This window comes from Pteropus medius, unplaced genomic scaffold (genome assembly GCF_902729225.1).
Source record: "Pteropus medius unplaced genomic scaffold, Ma_sr-lr_union100, whole genome shotgun sequence".
Lineage (NCBI taxonomy): Eukaryota > Metazoa > Chordata > Mammalia > Chiroptera > Pteropodidae > Pteropus > Pteropus medius.
The window spans coordinates 4,263,773-4,279,740 of NW_024349799.1; the positions used below are offsets into that span (position 1 = coordinate 4,263,773).

General features: G+C 41.6%; 2 protein-coding genes and 1 pseudogene across 2 annotated transcripts; 2 read left to right on the forward strand and 1 right to left on the reverse strand.

Moving 5' to 3' along the window:
* The window catches only part of LOC120621133 (60S ribosomal protein L13a-like), a 9,805-nt pseudogene extending 6,382 nt beyond the window's left edge, over positions 1-3,423 (reverse strand).
* Positions 3,424-5,335: 1,912 nt separating this feature from the next.
* LOC120621148 (olfactory receptor 4D1) lies at positions 5,336-6,271 on the forward strand. Its single transcript, XM_039886509.1, has one exon. The coding sequence runs from the start codon at positions 5,336-5,338 to the stop codon at positions 6,269-6,271; it is 936 nt and encodes a 311-aa protein (XP_039742443.1).
* An 8,752-nt stretch (positions 6,272-15,023) lies between these two features.
* Positions 15,024-15,968, forward strand: LOC120621134 (olfactory receptor 4D2-like). Its single transcript, XM_039886499.1, has one exon. The coding sequence runs from the start codon at positions 15,024-15,026 to the stop codon at positions 15,966-15,968; it is 945 nt and encodes a 314-aa protein (XP_039742433.1).

Sequence of the window (15,968 nt, forward strand, 5' to 3'; positions counted from 1 at the left end):
GAATGAAATAAGTAATATAGAGAAAGACAAATATTGCATGATTTCATGTATATGTGGATTCTGAAAACAAAACAAACAACAACAAAAATGGAAATGGACTCATAGATACAGAGAATATTTTGAGGGATAGTAGACTGGAAGCGGTTAGGGGGGACGATAAAAAAGAGCAAAGGAATTAAGAAGTACAAATGGATAGTTACAAAATAGACATGGAGATATAAGGTGTAGCATAAGGAAAATAGTTAACAATGTTGTAATATATAAGGGGAAAGGGAGTACTAGATTTAGTGGAGTGATCACTTTGTGAGTTATATAGGTCCCTAATCACTATGCTGTACAACTGAAACTAATATATTATTGTACGCCAATTATAATTGGAAGAAACTCATTGGATTATACAATGTAAATACGAGGAACTAATTGTCTATTATATTTTAATAAAGCCAGAAAAAGAAACAAGAATGAAAAGGAATCATTTTTGAAAAACACACAGCTAACATCATCCTCAGTAGTGGAAAACCGAAAGCTTCTCTCAAGATCAGGAATAAGAAAAAGATGCCCATTTCACTACTGCTATTCAATATTGTATTGGAAGTTCTGGAAAGGTCACTATGGCTGTAAGAACAGATTAGAGGTTGGGGTGAGAGACACCTTAAGAACTGTACATGTGAAAAGGCTTCAGAGTTTACTTGTAGAGGGTGTGATCTAGACCATGTCCTAGGACATAACTCACTTTTGAAACTACAATGGCGGGAGGGGAGGGCGGAGTCTTGCAGAGCACATGATGCTGACCTCAAGGGATCTGGTTCCTGTAAACTTCCCCGAGAATTCATTTCCATTAAGGCTCTTAACCTGCTTTATTTGGTCCTAATAACAGTGCCCCTGAAGAGTTTATAATGACACATCTGATGCAACAGCTTACATACTTTTTAATAACTCCCATTGCTCTTGCCCTCGGCAGTCTGAGCCCAACTTCATTTCACAATCTCAGCCTAAGTTGTGATCCCTGAGGAATGTCTCTTCCTTTAAGGTGAATCCTATCTGTGATCTTGGTCTGAGACAGGCCAGGAGAAGAATGGAGCTTCAGGAGAAGGGTGGCCTGGAAGATGGGAGGCTCTAAGTCCACTTGGCCACATTGGGCTGGAGGTAGGTGATGGTCCCCATGTCCTTCCCATGGACACGTCAGCACTAGGAAGGCTCCTGTCAAAGACTATTGTACGATAAGCATGGGTTGGAGAGAAGGTATAGGAAAGTCATTGGGCCAGAATGCAAGGGGAATGTTATTTGGAGGTCAGCTGGGTTTATTTGGAATTAAGACATTTGTCTGTATTGCATTATGTATTGAGTGGGATTTAGATCAGAAGGTAGGAAGGAGAGCAGAATGGAGACACCACTGGTTTCTCCCCCACCTCCCACATGCACACTACAGCTTCCTCCCACGCCTAGGAGAAAACAATCTAGGCCTTTCTCACACTTCCCACCCTCTGATGTTTCCCTTTTAATCCTCTTTTATTCCTCCACACACTTCTCCTGCCTGCTGCCTCTCCAGGTTTTCATTCCTTCCCTACTGCTATACCTCCATCATATCCTTCCTTAAATCCTGTGTTTAAAAAAAGCTGTTAATGCTCCCAAGATGACCACCGGCGAGATTCACCCCCATTTTTGAGAACACTTGTTCCTTTTCCCTTCCTCTCTCTTAATCCAGTGCGGACTGATTGCCTGAGAGGAAGACAGATGGGAGACAAGATTAAATATCAACAGAAAGGGGTCTGGAATCCTTTCTTTACCCCATACACGTCCATGTCCTTTCCTTATGTCTCTGTTTTCTTTCCTATCTAGAATCCCTCTAAATCTATGCTCAATGCAGGTAGATGGAAGAATCATTTCCCAAGATTCTTATAAGTTTGTGGAAGGGATGCTGGCCATGCTAAGATGATGCTTCAGGTTCCTAAGTCTGGCGATGCTGGGAATTAGGATGCTTGCGTTCCCTTCAAGGTCCCTGAAACTGAACTGTTTCATGAGTGACTGCTCTCTCTCTTCCCACCTGTGTCAGTGGTCTGGCCCATCCTAGCCTTCCATCCACTATCAAGCTATCAAACATTCTTTTGGGAACTATCTATGAGAAAGGTTATATGTGCATTAGGAACTGTGTAGTGCTAAACATATCAGACATCACAAGCCCATGTGAGGTGACACAGCCATCCTTATGGAAAATGACCAGTACATGGCAATGTATGAAGAAGCTAATTACCCTTGGGCCTTGAAGGAGAGGAACAGGATGGCAAAGCAAGGCGGGTTGGGCACTGGCCTGATGAAAGACATTGAGGCCTGAGGAACTGAAGTAGACATAAGTCTGTCGAAGCCAAGGATTCTTAGGGGCGAGCAAGTAAGACGAGAAGTGCGGTTAGGATGCCATCCTGGGACTCACCAACCTGGTTTAGAGTCCCAGCTTTGCTGCTTATTGTCTGTGTGACCTGGGGCAAATTATTTAACCTCTTTAAGCCTGAGACTACTTATCTGTAAAGTGGGGATAATTAATAGTACTTATTATACTTTATAAGTGTGAGAATGATGTATGAGAATTAAATAGGCTAATGCTTATAAAATGTTCGGCCTAGGGCCTAGCACAGAGTAAACATGCAATAAATATTTGCTACAACAATGACAACAATTACTACTACAAGTACAATTAAAGTTTGACTACTTCGACTGTTGCCGAGTGGCAGATGGGTCTGCAAAGAAAGATAAGACCCAGTTTATGTGGAAGCACCCAAAAACCCATGAAGTGTGAATTCTTTCTGTAGACAATGAAGAAGCAAGGAAAATGTTATTTGAGGGAATAGAAGTCGATTTTATTGGGTTCAGACCAGGAGTGCACAGGGTCTGGAGGACCTCTGTGCACTTGTCAATTTTCTTCTTCTTTTGTCCTATTTCTGTAGCCTCACGAGCAGTGTTGTTGTTGTTGTATGTTTTCATTTGTTTGTTTGTTTGTTTTCCGGTGATGAATCTTGGCCTTCTTCCTCTGTTCCTCCAGAGTGGCTGTACCTGCCAGTACTTCCAGCCGAGCCCATGAGCCAGGCGACCTCAGTAGGCGCACTTTAATGTAAGCTTCAGAGGCACAATCTTGAGGGTGGCAGAAACCAGATTTTTCTTGTCCTGGGGTGCGGGGAGCCCTTCAGACACCTTGATGCAGTCCAGGGAGGCCAGGCCCCGTTTGGTCTCGTAGGGCAGCACACCTCACACAGTCCGCCAAATGATGCGGCTGGAGGCTCGGAAGTGGTAGGGGCTGCGGGATAGGTAGGTGTTCTTCAACTTGCAGAGCGAGGTCAGGTACTTCACCTTGTTTCTAAAATTGCCAGAAATGTTGATGCCCTCCCAGGACATGAACATCACCTTCCAGACCAGCAATACCTACTGGGCCATGAGGGTCACCAGGTGGCTCGGGACAAGACCTTGGCTTTTGATCACCAGGACCTACCCTCTGAAATCTTTGGCATATGTGGACGTATCATGGAACATTTTTTAAAACATTTTGGTCTAGAGGAGAATGTATCTTTTAGAAGTTTGATTTATGTATGATGTTGTACAGTGTGCATCACTGATAAAAGTGTATAAAAGTGTATGATAGTTGTAATCTTAATAGGGACAAAGAAAAACCAAGGTAATAAAGATATGCTGATGGCATTTTAGGGATCGATGATCAAGTGCAAGGGATGGGGTTGGGGGTGATGGATTAGCAGTCAGGGAAGTTCTCAAACAGACTAAACCATGCCTTTAGCTGCTGCCCACACAATCTAATCTTGACACGACATGATAGAGCAAGGACACAAAGCCAGAGAGAGAAACATTACCCTCTCTGTTGGCCCAGGAAGTGTCTGCTCTATCGTTGCCTGTATCAGCCCTTCCTGCCCCAGTAGAGCCCTTTTTTGACCCTATTTCATCACATCATTTTTCTTCAAAAGACTTGCAGGCGTTCTCAGTTGCCCATAGGGATGCTTTTCAAATGGTCCTATGCTGGCAATTGGTGATGCCACAGAATAAACAGAGTTCCTCTTCTTGGACATTATTTTTACACAAATATTTGAGGATAAATGTGAGTTTTAGAGGAGGTAAACATGGCAGTTTTGAGTTCTGTGATTTCTCACATATAATTTTAGAGATAATTATGATTTATATTTGTCTACAGAAGCTGATAGAAATCTTTTTACATATGTTTGTGCAATTCCCTTGTATAAAGAATATCGGCGCAATACTGCTGTCCCTCCCATCTGTCAGGTGGGAGCTGGGGAGGAGAGATTTTTCTCGTTGCAAGGTGGGGCCTCAGGACAAATTTTCCTGAACGATTAGAGAGAAGAATTTTGGAAAAGAGTAACCCAAGGGAATGGGTTCTAACGCCTAATAACTCAGTTTTGTGTTTAAAAAATGAATGTGTTCCCAAACTTTCATTTGCTGAACTAGAGAAATATGTGTCTTCCTTATCCTATATTTTCTATAACGCATTGGACTTAGCAAAATTTTATAAGCTATTATACTTAATTTTTTAAAAATCCTCTCAAAGATTATCTACATATATGTGTACAACAGAAAATTCACATGAATTTTAAACCTGAAACATGAGAGATCAAAGAAATTTTGTGCTTGTCCTGGGCTGCATTGATTTCCTCTCTCGGATGGCCCCATGACAGCAGATGCTAGTAGAGAAAAGTATCTGCGGAAAAGTTGGAGAGTCACTAATCATCACAGCTTCACTTCAACCAGGATCATTTGCATGTTTTTCTTCACGTTTGCTTCTGAATTTGTATGTGACAATTTGTTGTAGTGCACACCTCTCTTCCTTCAACAATGAACCATAAGAAACTCCTCAAACCTCTGTCGTGATGAAGCATCTATTTGTTTACTCAAAATTACTAGTCTCTACTTTTCATACTCAAGATTTTTGCCCCCAGATTGATGATGTTTGTGGTCACAGATATTTGCTGACATGTTTATTCATTCATTGACTAATTTGGCTATATTTATGGAGCCTGTGGTTTGCAAGAAATGATGTTGGGAGCAGCAAGTATGCATCAGACATGAAACCCATGGACAAGGACAGTGTGGTACAAAGGGAAAAACACCCATAAATGCCTTTATTACAATATAGGGTGTGGTTAGGGAGGGAAGTCTGTGAGAGTCTTGAAAATGAATTATTTTCATGGAAGGCTCTCCTAAGCTCCATCTTACAGTGGAACTCAACAATGACGTCATTCAACTCCATCTTCACTCTCCAAGAAAAATGATTGAAGTTTTGTAATTTTTTTTTGTAGGTTTTTTCTCGGAATGTTGGGAAGATCCCATGGAACCACAGAACATCACATGGGTGTCCGAGTTTGTCCTCTTAGGGTTCTCACAGACCCAGGAGCTCCAGAAATTCCTGTTCCTGGTATTTCTACTTGTCTATGTCACCACCGTTGTGGGAAACCTCCTCATCATTGTCACAGTGACGTTTGACTCCCGGCTCCACATGCCCATGTTCTTTCTGCTTCGAAATCTGGCTGTCATAGACCTCTGCTATTCCACAGTCACTTCTCCAAAGATGCTGGTGGACTTCTTTCATGAGACCAAGACTATCTCCTACCAGGGCTGCATGGCCCAGATCTTCTTCTTCCACCTCTTGGGAGGTGCCACTGTCTTCTTTCTCTCGGTCATGGCTTATGATCGGTACATAGCCATCTCCCGGCCCCTTCACTATGTCACCATCATGAACACTCAATTGTGTGTGGGGCTGGTGCTGGCTGCCTGGGTCGGGGGCTTTGTCCACTCCATTGTCCAGCTGGCCCTGATGCTCCCATTGCCTTTTTGTGGTCCTAATGTCCTGGATAACTTTTACTGTGACATTCCACAAGTGTTGAGACTTGCCTGCACAGACACCTCCCTCCTAGAATTCCTTATGATCTCCAATAGTGGGTTGCTGGTTCTTATCTGGTTCCTTCTCCTTCTGATCTCTTACACTGTTATCCTGGTGATGCTGAGGTCCCACTCGGAACAGGCAAGGAGAAAGGCAGCATCTACTTGCACCACCCACATCATCGTGGTGTCTATGATCTTTATTCCCTGCATCTACATCTACTCCCGGCCCTTCTCTCCCTTCCATTTGGACAAGGCTGTGTCCATCAGCTACACAGTCATGACTCCCATGCTCAACCCCATGATCTACACCCTGAGGAACAAGGAGATACAGGCAGCCATGAAGAGGTTAGGCAGGCGTCTAGTGATTTGTAACAGGGAATGAACTTCAAATAAGTTCATTGTAAACAAGAAATCTTCTTTCCAAACTTTTGTTTTGCCATGCAAAAAGCAGAAGAAGTTTTTATACACTGAGACAATGAAGATTAAATTAATGTTTCTACATACCTACTCCTTCATCAGATATTGTATTAGGCACTTTCACACATTTATCTTATTGTCATAAAACTGACAATGGATATATTATTTTTATATTAAACCATTTTCCAAATGAGGGCACTTGGAGAGAAATGACTGTCTCAGTGATGAGCAGCAAGTGAATGGCAGAGCTTGGTCAGGCACCTGGTTCTTCTAACTCCCAGTTTAGAGGTAGGAGATATGGGTGGGATTAGAAACCTGAGTCTCTCACAACCAAAGAGAAAACCTAGAGAGTTCGTTGTCAGTGGATCAATATGTGTGATGAATGGTCAACCGTTTCATAGAACTCTGGAGTAGTCACATTTTTCCCTTCTCCCTACTTCTCTGCCTCATTCCCCATGTGGTATTTAGGAAGTGGTCTCATTTAACATTTTCTAAGAAGTTCCCATGAGGACATTTTCTTTGGATTTGTTTTTTTTGTTTTTGTTTTTGTTTTTGTTTTTTTTTATCAAACACTCCTTGGATAACCTGCAAACTATTCTACTTTCCCAACACAGTCTTTAGGTCATTCGGATGACGTGGCTGAGAGGAGGAGGGTGTAGTATTGTTGGGGAACCAAGGCTAGAGAGGGCAGGACCATGTGTATGAGTGTTCCTGATTTGAAGTGGTGAGCTTAGTTCAAAGGCTGCCAGATCGGGTGTTTTGGGCTTTTTCTTTGACTTCCCACTTTAGGATGAGAGCTCCTTGAGAGCAGAGGCCGTGCTTTATTTACTTTCAAACTCTCCCAGTCCTTTGAACAGTACCTTACACAGAGGGGCATTTTTGCTTTTCTTGCATATTGTTCTTTCCCTGCCAATCTCAGAATCTGCTTTTATTTTCTGTTTCTGTATTTTGTATTTATCCTTATTCTCTCCATCTCCTTTGAGGTATGCATCACTTTGTAAATGCCTCTGGTGATGTATATTGTTGATTCAAAGTGAAGACAATAATGTAGAAGCTGTTTTGTTATCTCTTCCTTTCTGGCGCCCATCCCATCCAAGAAATCAGTCTTTTTGGTTTCTCTCTAAGGTCATTGCCTTTTTCCCTTTTTCCACTTCCACTGTCCTGTCCTCATTTCACACAGTTCTCCATAGGTCACACAGTGGACTTATGGAAATGAGGGGAGAGAAAATGGAGTTATTGTCTTATTTGATCTGTGCAGTTCCTCAGAACAGCTTTCCCCATTTTACATTTAATTTTTTTAAGTAACCGATTATACTTTTCTCATCCTCCAGTTTGTCTCATCTCTAGATCGAACATCCGCATTCCTTCCATGGTCCCCATTGTGACAACTTGTCTAATTTCACCATTCTGGTCATCTCCTCTGTATTTTTTCTCACATGAGCGAATCCTCTTTAAGATATGATGATGCTCATCATATGACACACTGCTGCACTGTGCGGGGTGTGTTTGAGCTCTTTAGGACACGATGATTATCCCCTTTGTAACAAAGATTTTTTTTGACTTCAAGTAGCCAAATAACCAAATAACAATGGCTTAAACAATGAGGAAATTATTATCTCACTTATAAAAGACTAGAAAATAGGCAATTCCAGAGTTAGTGAATTCAGCAGATCAAACATTTTAGGGCTCTGGGCTGGCTACTCTGAAGTTCCTTGTGTTTCCTCTCATGATGGCAATATGGCCACCAAACGTTCAGGCGTCATATCTTTAAATTCAAATAATTTAGCAAGAAGAAAAGGGAGAGGCATCCACATGCTTTTTTTTTTTTCTGTTTACCAGGGGAGAATAATTTTTCCAGAATCACTCCAGCAGAATTCTATGGTTTGTTGCCAGAACTGGGTCATATAGTCACCTCAGTCTTCAAACGGGTATGGAAATGTGAATGTCTGGCTTTTTTTAGCCAGGAAGAAAGGTATCGTAAATAGCAATCAAAGGTGTCTGCATATAGGTATAAACCCCTGGCAGGAGGAAGAGACATGATTGGCCTTAAAAATCTTGACAGTGAGCCAAGTCTGTCATGGACAGGGTCATAAAACCAAATGCCCAGAAAAACTGACAGGTAGCATGAATAAGTTAAGTGAGCCTAGTGAAGACCAGGGTGAACTGAAGAGTGCATATCCAGGCACGAGGGGAAACCCTACTCTTAGTGCTCTCCCCGATCCTAATATGGATCTCCATTATCTAAGGTCTTATAGAAGAATCTCAAGGATTTTATTCAGAGATTCCAAACAACCCCCCAGATAAACAGTTCAGGTCATCTTCCTGAATTGGCATTCAGAGATATTCTGCCAAAACAAGTAACCTGATCTTCCTAAAGAGAGGCCTAAAAGCTCTCAAACCCTGCTCGTGCTTCCATCCATCCTTTCAGTGTTTCAATTTTAAATAGCCGGAGATTATCAAACGTGGGGAGAAAAATTTCAATATGGAAGATTGACACCAAAATAAATCAAAGAAAAATACTGATAAAAGAGAATTCCAAGAAATGGGAGACAATCCAAGGAATAGAAGAAAACTTTAAAAATGTTTTAAAATTAAACTTTTAATTTTGAGATAATAGTAGATTCACCAAAAGTTGTAAGAAATAATGAAGGGAGATCTCATATATCCTTTATCCAGTTTCTCCCAGTGGGAATATTTTACAAAACTATAATATGATGTCACAACCAGAATGTTAACATTGGTATAGTCGAGACATAAAACAGAAAACTTAAAAAATACACCTTAGAATTAATATCCCAAAGAATGGTTTTTGCTTTCGGGAAACAAGAATAGGATATCATTTTAGAAAGGTGCACTCAGAGAATGAGGAAAAGTTCCTGGAAGTTAAAAATATGGTTTGCGGCATACTGTATTTTCCCCAGATGGCCATAGTAGTATCTTCCATTCCGTGTGCTCTTCCTCATAATATGACTTTGACATTCTTGTTGAGATCTCAAAGAATGTTAGGATCTCTGTTTCTTTTCCTTCAGTCTGGGAGGACTTGTGACCACAGTGAAGGTGAGATGGGACTTCACCTATTCTTAATCTTTTAGCAGGAAATGAAATGGGACATCTCTTGCAGAATTATTCTTTTTAGTAAACCTAGTTAAGTTTTCTTCCCTCCTTTCTTTGGAACAAAGCTCTCTCTCTCTCTCAAATCCTGATAATTGCCTTGGCGACTCAGCTCCTCTGGCTATTGATAAGGGTCCTCAGCCCATTGTTAAGCAGAAATGGTGTTAGGTCAGCCAGGGCCCTTAGAGTCTAAGGTGGGAGGGAACTTTAAGCCAATGGTCTTTCTGTTTACTCTTTAAGAAATGTATTAACCAAGTCTGTTTCCCTTTAAAACTCACTTAATAGGCAAATCAATAATAGAAATTAATAGATGTATGATTTAAATAATGAGTTTGTATCTTTTCCTTGTCTAGGGACTGATTTGGCACTTCAGCAGGAAACCCAAGACTCCACCCTGACTGAGGCAGAAAGGGAAAGAGCTCCATGAAACCCCTGTAGGCAGGGACTACGGCCATTCTCAGCAGGAAGCAGATACAGAAGAAGAGACCTCCCATCCCTCAACATCCATACTAGTAAGGGGGTTCATGGCTCTTAAAAAAGAGGTAGGCAGGAAAGTTAGGGGGTTTTGGGTCTGCCTGCAAAGACACTGAGGTCATCCTATCCTAGGAGGAGTCCTCCCTAATCCACCCACAATTAAGCAAGCCAGAAGGCATTTTTTAACTCACACAAAGAAACCCGTAGGCAGAGATTTAGGTACCAGTTTAAGCCAGTCACTCGCACCTGAGCAATGAAGACCCCAACGACCTTCAACTCACCTGAGTCTAATTATAACATCATTATAATATGATGCATATGCCTGGAGGTTCATTAATATCATTACGACAGACTGAATTCTGGGAACAAACATGCACAGAAAGCAAAATGATGAATCACTGAGTCCTGCCAATCTTAGTTGTCAATCAAGGAAGCCCACTCTAAGTAACCACCCACAGCAAAAAGGGATAAAAACCCTGAAATCTTTGTTACCAGGTGTTATGAGCCACGCTTCTCTTGCTCAGGCCCTCTTCCACATCTGAAAGTGTACTTTCCCTTCTAATAAAACTTTTCTACTATATTTCGGTGTCTTGCTCAATTCTTTGCTTGAGACATCAAGAACCTGAACAATGCACTGGGAGAGGACCCCACTCTCCGGTAACAAAAACAGCTCTCTTATAAATTGTTGAGGGAAGGCTATAAATTGTTTTGGTGATAGTAGATTAATTCTGGTCCAGAGAATATTTCACTTCTCAGCCTTCTTAATCCCTAGGTCCTGCCATTCCAGTTGTTTTTATAAGCAAGCACGGGGACGATTTAAGTGTAAGAAGGAAAAAACCTCAACCAACCTTGCCTAAGATGTTTGCTTCACATGGGATTCATAAAAAGTGATGTATCAGTCAGGGTTCTACAGATAATCGGGACCAAATATATATATGTATATATTTATATCCAGTAGGATATATATATATATATATATATATATATATATATCCTACTGGATATATATATATATATATCCTACTGGATATAAATAAGGAAAAAAATCAGTCTTACATGATCGTGATACTGGCTAGGCAAGTATAAAATCCATAGGGCAGGCCACCAGGAAGGGCAGGCTGGCAGTCAGGCATGAGCTGAAGCTGCAGTCAGAATATCACCTTCCTCAAGGAAACCTCAGTTCTGCCCTTAAGGCTTTTCAACTGATTGCATCAGGCCCACCAGATTATCTGTATCATCTCCTTTACTTAAAATCAACTGATTATAGACATCAATCACATCTACAAAATACCTTCACAGCAACTCCTAGATTAGTGTTTGATTGAATAACTGGGAACTATAGTCCAGTTGACACATAAAACTGACCATCACAGGGGGAGAATTTTTAATAATCAGTGACGCTGGGCTCCCTCAATGAGAATGTAAATGAAGTTCCTTCTATATGTATCTTGAATCCATTTAACAGAGTGAAGTTGTAACAATAATTAAATCTGACAAATATTTATTTCTTAGATATATAGTGCACAGGAAAAATATTTTCTCAGCTCAGTTTCCATGACCGGAGTTTAACATAATTACTCCATTTCTGCCATTCAGGTTTGTGAAAATCATTATGTTGGCTAGAGATTGTAGTGAACAAATGAGGTTTAGCGAACATTTTACTGACCCACATGTGCCTTGACAGGGGAAATATACAACTGGAACATATGAAGTTTTTTCTATTGAAAGCTAAATCAGAACCAGAACTCAAAATCACTCATGTGATAATCATTGAGATGGACAAGTCCTGCCCTCTTCCTCAGGATCAATCCAAGCTAAACATCAATCCGAGGAACTCAATTTTTAAATGAACTAAAGCGCTACATAAGAAGTTTTTTTGTTTTGTTTTCTTTTTTTTTTTAATCTACATCTCTTGTATGTGGATGGGCTTTACACTGTATTCTTATCTGCCAGGCAAGTATGAACATTAGCAATGAAAGAATTCAGACCAGCCTGGAAATCCTCCATAGATCAGAGATTTCTGTCTAAGAACTTGGACAGCTTTTACAGCATATCAAGATTACGACAGCACTTAATGCCAGTTTTGTTGAATTCCTCATAATGAGAAGGTATATGGGTTTCTTGTAACAACCCTTATAATAGAGGTACTAATAATTCACATGTAAAGAATGCTAGCATTTTATACATGATATGAGTGGACTTGGATGTGGGCAGTGAATCAATATTAGGGGTCTGGTTAGCAAAAAAAAAAAAAAGGACAAGGTTTATAGGATAAATTTCCATTGTAGTATACAAACATTTTCCCACCTGATTTTCCTTAAGAAAGAAATCGAACCAGTTATGAGGATTCCACAAGAGCAAGGTCTGCTGTGCTTAGGGACAGGTCAGTGGTTCTCTGTGTTTGGTCCCCAGAACTGAAGCCTAAGCCTTATCTGAGAATTTGTTACAAATGCAAATTCTTGGTCTCACCATTGACCAACTGAATGAATAAGGCCGGGGCTGGGACAACTAATCTGTCTTTTAACAAGCCCTCCTGGTGATTCTTTCAAGGATGTGACTCACTGGTCTAAAAAAATGGGTTCTTTTAAAACTCCCAGAGAGTCTGTTTCTTTTGTAGAGACTCTTGTCCTTTTGGATCTTGGCCTGAGAATCCTACATTCTACAAATCTCTGAAATATTCATCATCCTTGGGATTTTGGAGCCCTAAGGAAGGCCTCCCAAAGAGTATGTTGTATTTGAGACATTTAGAAACTTTTTAACAACTCCCATTGCTCCCTTGCCTCCAGTGGTAATCAGCCCATTTTGCTTCCTGAGCCCGGTCTAATAGTTTCTCCCTGAAGATATTCCCTCCTCCCCAAGGGTCATGCCCATTGATGAATACATGATGTGTATGGGCAGTGGCTGGGAAACTGAAGCTGCAGGTAAGGAATCTCCAAGAAGATGTCAAACCTGAAACCTCTCTCCCCTTCTGGGCTGAAGGAAGGTGAGAGACAGGGTTTTCTCACCTGTAGATAGACTGATGTGAGAAGGATTCAGAAACACTCGCTAGAGTGTGGGGAGGACATAGACTTGATGGTATTAAGTCTACAAAGTGTGAGGAGAGCCTCAGAAGGTAATGCAGGGGAAGTATGATGTTGAAAACAGATGTTTCGGGTTGTATGTGAAAACTCAGGCTTTTAACAACCAAGTGAAGAATTGGCTCTATGATTTAGAGGGAGGATGCTGAAAGCAAAGGGTAAGGAAATATACCACAAAATTCTCTACATAGTCACTTAAAACGAGATCATGTAATTACCACATTAAGTTAGCAAACATTTTTTGAGCAACTGCTCAATCAGAGTTGCTTTTACAGGCACTGGGGCTACTAAGTTATTGAATTTACACTCTAGTTAAGAGAAACAACAGGAAAAAAAGATAAATATCATGACAGAGGTATTTATAAAACATATTGGAACCCAGAGAAATGAGGGATTAATTCTGCATGGGAGACACAGGGGAAGGAGTACAGAGAAGGTGATATCTGAGTACTTAGTTTGAGAAGATAGTAGAAGGTATTTCAGGAAACAGAATTCATTACCAAAGCTACGGAAATAACCAAGCATGTGGTATGTGTGAGAAACTATGAATTCCTTGAAAAAAATCAGTTCCTAGGTAACAGAGATACTGATTAGAAAGGTAGATGGAGGTTATGTTTTATTACTTTGCATGACATGCTGAGAGGGAGTTGCATGCACAGGCAGAAGTATTTTTTTCTACTCTAAATCGATCTACAAAGCATGTTAGATGACTCCCAGGAGTTTGAGTTTTAAGCTGTGGACATTAGACAGTCATTAAAAGATGATAATGAGGGAGAAACATGATCAGATATGACTTTAAAAAGATCTCTTTGATGACTATCTAGAAGATGAACTGAAGTCATGTGGTGTAAAGCAATGGAAGCAGAAGGATGAGATTAAAGTGACCTCTAATAGATCGCAACAGGCAAGTGAGAAAGGATGGGAGGTGAGGACAAGGGGGAGGAGAGGTAGTGGGGAGGCCGCTTAGCCTATCTCTCATCTTCTCCACATTAAGTCCCATTCCTTCCCCAGCTCCAAAACCTTTCCTTACCGCTTCTTTTACTTGCTCTATTCCTTCATCTCCCTTCCCTTTAATCGCCTTTCTTTATTCTTTTGTCTATTCTGTTTCTCTTATTTCAACATCTTCCTTTGTTTTCTATCCTCGTATTCAATATATTCTAAAATTCTTCTTCCTCCCAGAAGAGCTCTCCATGTCCCCTTCATACAATTTCATCATCTGCTTCGTAATCCAGAGACACTTTCTCCCTCTTCTCTCTCTTGTCGCAGCATACACACCACGTAAGTGCTGTCTTCACTCAGTAAGGGGCCAACTACATCAGTGAGGCATGGAGGGAGGCATACCCTATAGCTATTCACTCACCCAGCAGTCAATATCACCAAGGTTAGGTACAAATAAATTATAAGGTCCACATTCATGTTTCTGGGATTTATAGTTGAATTATGGAGAAAAAACATAGATATGTGAAAAGTTCATTAATATTATAATGGGTTAAATGTTGCATAAACAATGACAGGTAGAAAAATTTATTAGAGACAGGAAGAAGGGAGAATATCTTTGGAGTAGGAGATGACACAGAGGAGAGTGATTATCATTTACTATTCCAGGCACTGTTCTAGGAACTTTTTATGTTATCTTAATTCCCTAGACTATTCTATAAAGAAAACATTTTTATTCTTTGCAGATGTGGAAACTGAGACTCAGAGAGAGTAAGAAACTTACTCAAGGTCAAATCTCGAGGAAGTAGAAGCCCTGAAATTTGACTGTAGGTCTGTTGGGCTCTGAGTGTCTTCCCACTACTCTATTAATTGAACTTTTGAAAGGCAGGTTGCACGTGTCTCTGGACAGCTTTAAGATATCTCGTGAATGTATGTTCCAGCACCAACACGTAAACTCTCCAGAGACAAGGCCACTTAATCAGTACCTGGTGCTATAGTCTGCACACGAGGATGACCATCACATGGACCTGGACGACTCGGTTTAGCCCGTGAGCACTGAAAGTGACTCATGCATCTATGTCCGTGGTTTGTTTTCCTTAGGTGTATGGAGAAGAAGCCATGGAACCAGGGAACCTCACATGGATATCAGAATTTGTCTTCCTGGGGCTCTCACAGACTCGAGAGCTCCAGCTTTTCCTGTTTCTAGTGTTCCTGTTTGTCTACACCATCACTGTTGTGGGAAACCTCCTCATCGTGGTCACAGTGACCTCCGACTCCCGACTCCACACCCCTATGTACTTTCTGCTCCGAAATCTGGCTGTCACAGACCTCTGTTTCTCCTCAGTCACCGCCCCAAAGATGCTGGTGGATTTCGTCTCTGAGAAGAAGACCATCTCCTACCGGGGCTGCATGGCCCAGATCTTCTTCTTCCACTTTCTGGGAGGTGCCATGGTCTTCTTCCTCTCAGTGATGGCCTATGACCGCATCGTTGCCATCTCCCGGCCCCTCCACTATGTCACTATCATGAACGTTCAGCTCTGTGTGGGGCTGGTGGTGACAGCGTGGATGGTAGGTTTCGTCCATTCTATTGCCCAACTGGTTCTGATGCTCCCACTGCCCTTCTGTGGGCCCAACATCTTGGATAACTTCTACTGCGATGTCCCACAAGTGCTGAGACTTGCCTGCACTGACACCTCCACCTTAGAGCTCCTCATGATCTGCAACAGTGGGCTGCTGGACATCATCTGGTTCCTCCTGCTCCTGATCTCTTACTCGGTCATCCTGATGATGCTGAGGTCCCACTCGGGGCAGGCAAGGAGGAAGGCAGCTTCCACCTGCACCACCCATGTCATTGTGGTGTCTATGGTCTTCATTCCGAGCATTTACCTCTATGCCCGGCCCTTCACCACCTTCTCCATGGACAAGGCTGTGTCCATCAGCCACACAGTCATGACCCCTATGCTCAACCCCATGATCTACACCCTGAGGAACCAGGAGATGCAGGCAGCAGTGAAGAGATTAGAGAGGCGCTGGCTGGTTTGTAAAAGAGAGGACAGTGGGTAG

What these genes read in the sequence shown, in the direction of transcription:
- LOC120621148 (XM_039886509.1), top strand. Translation starts at nt 5,336, where the DNA reads ATGGAACCACAGAACATCACATGGGTGTCCGAGTTTGTCCTCTTAGGG.
- LOC120621134 (XM_039886499.1), top strand. Translation starts at nt 15,024, where the DNA reads ATGGAACCAGGGAACCTCACATGGATATCAGAATTTGTCTTCCTGGGG.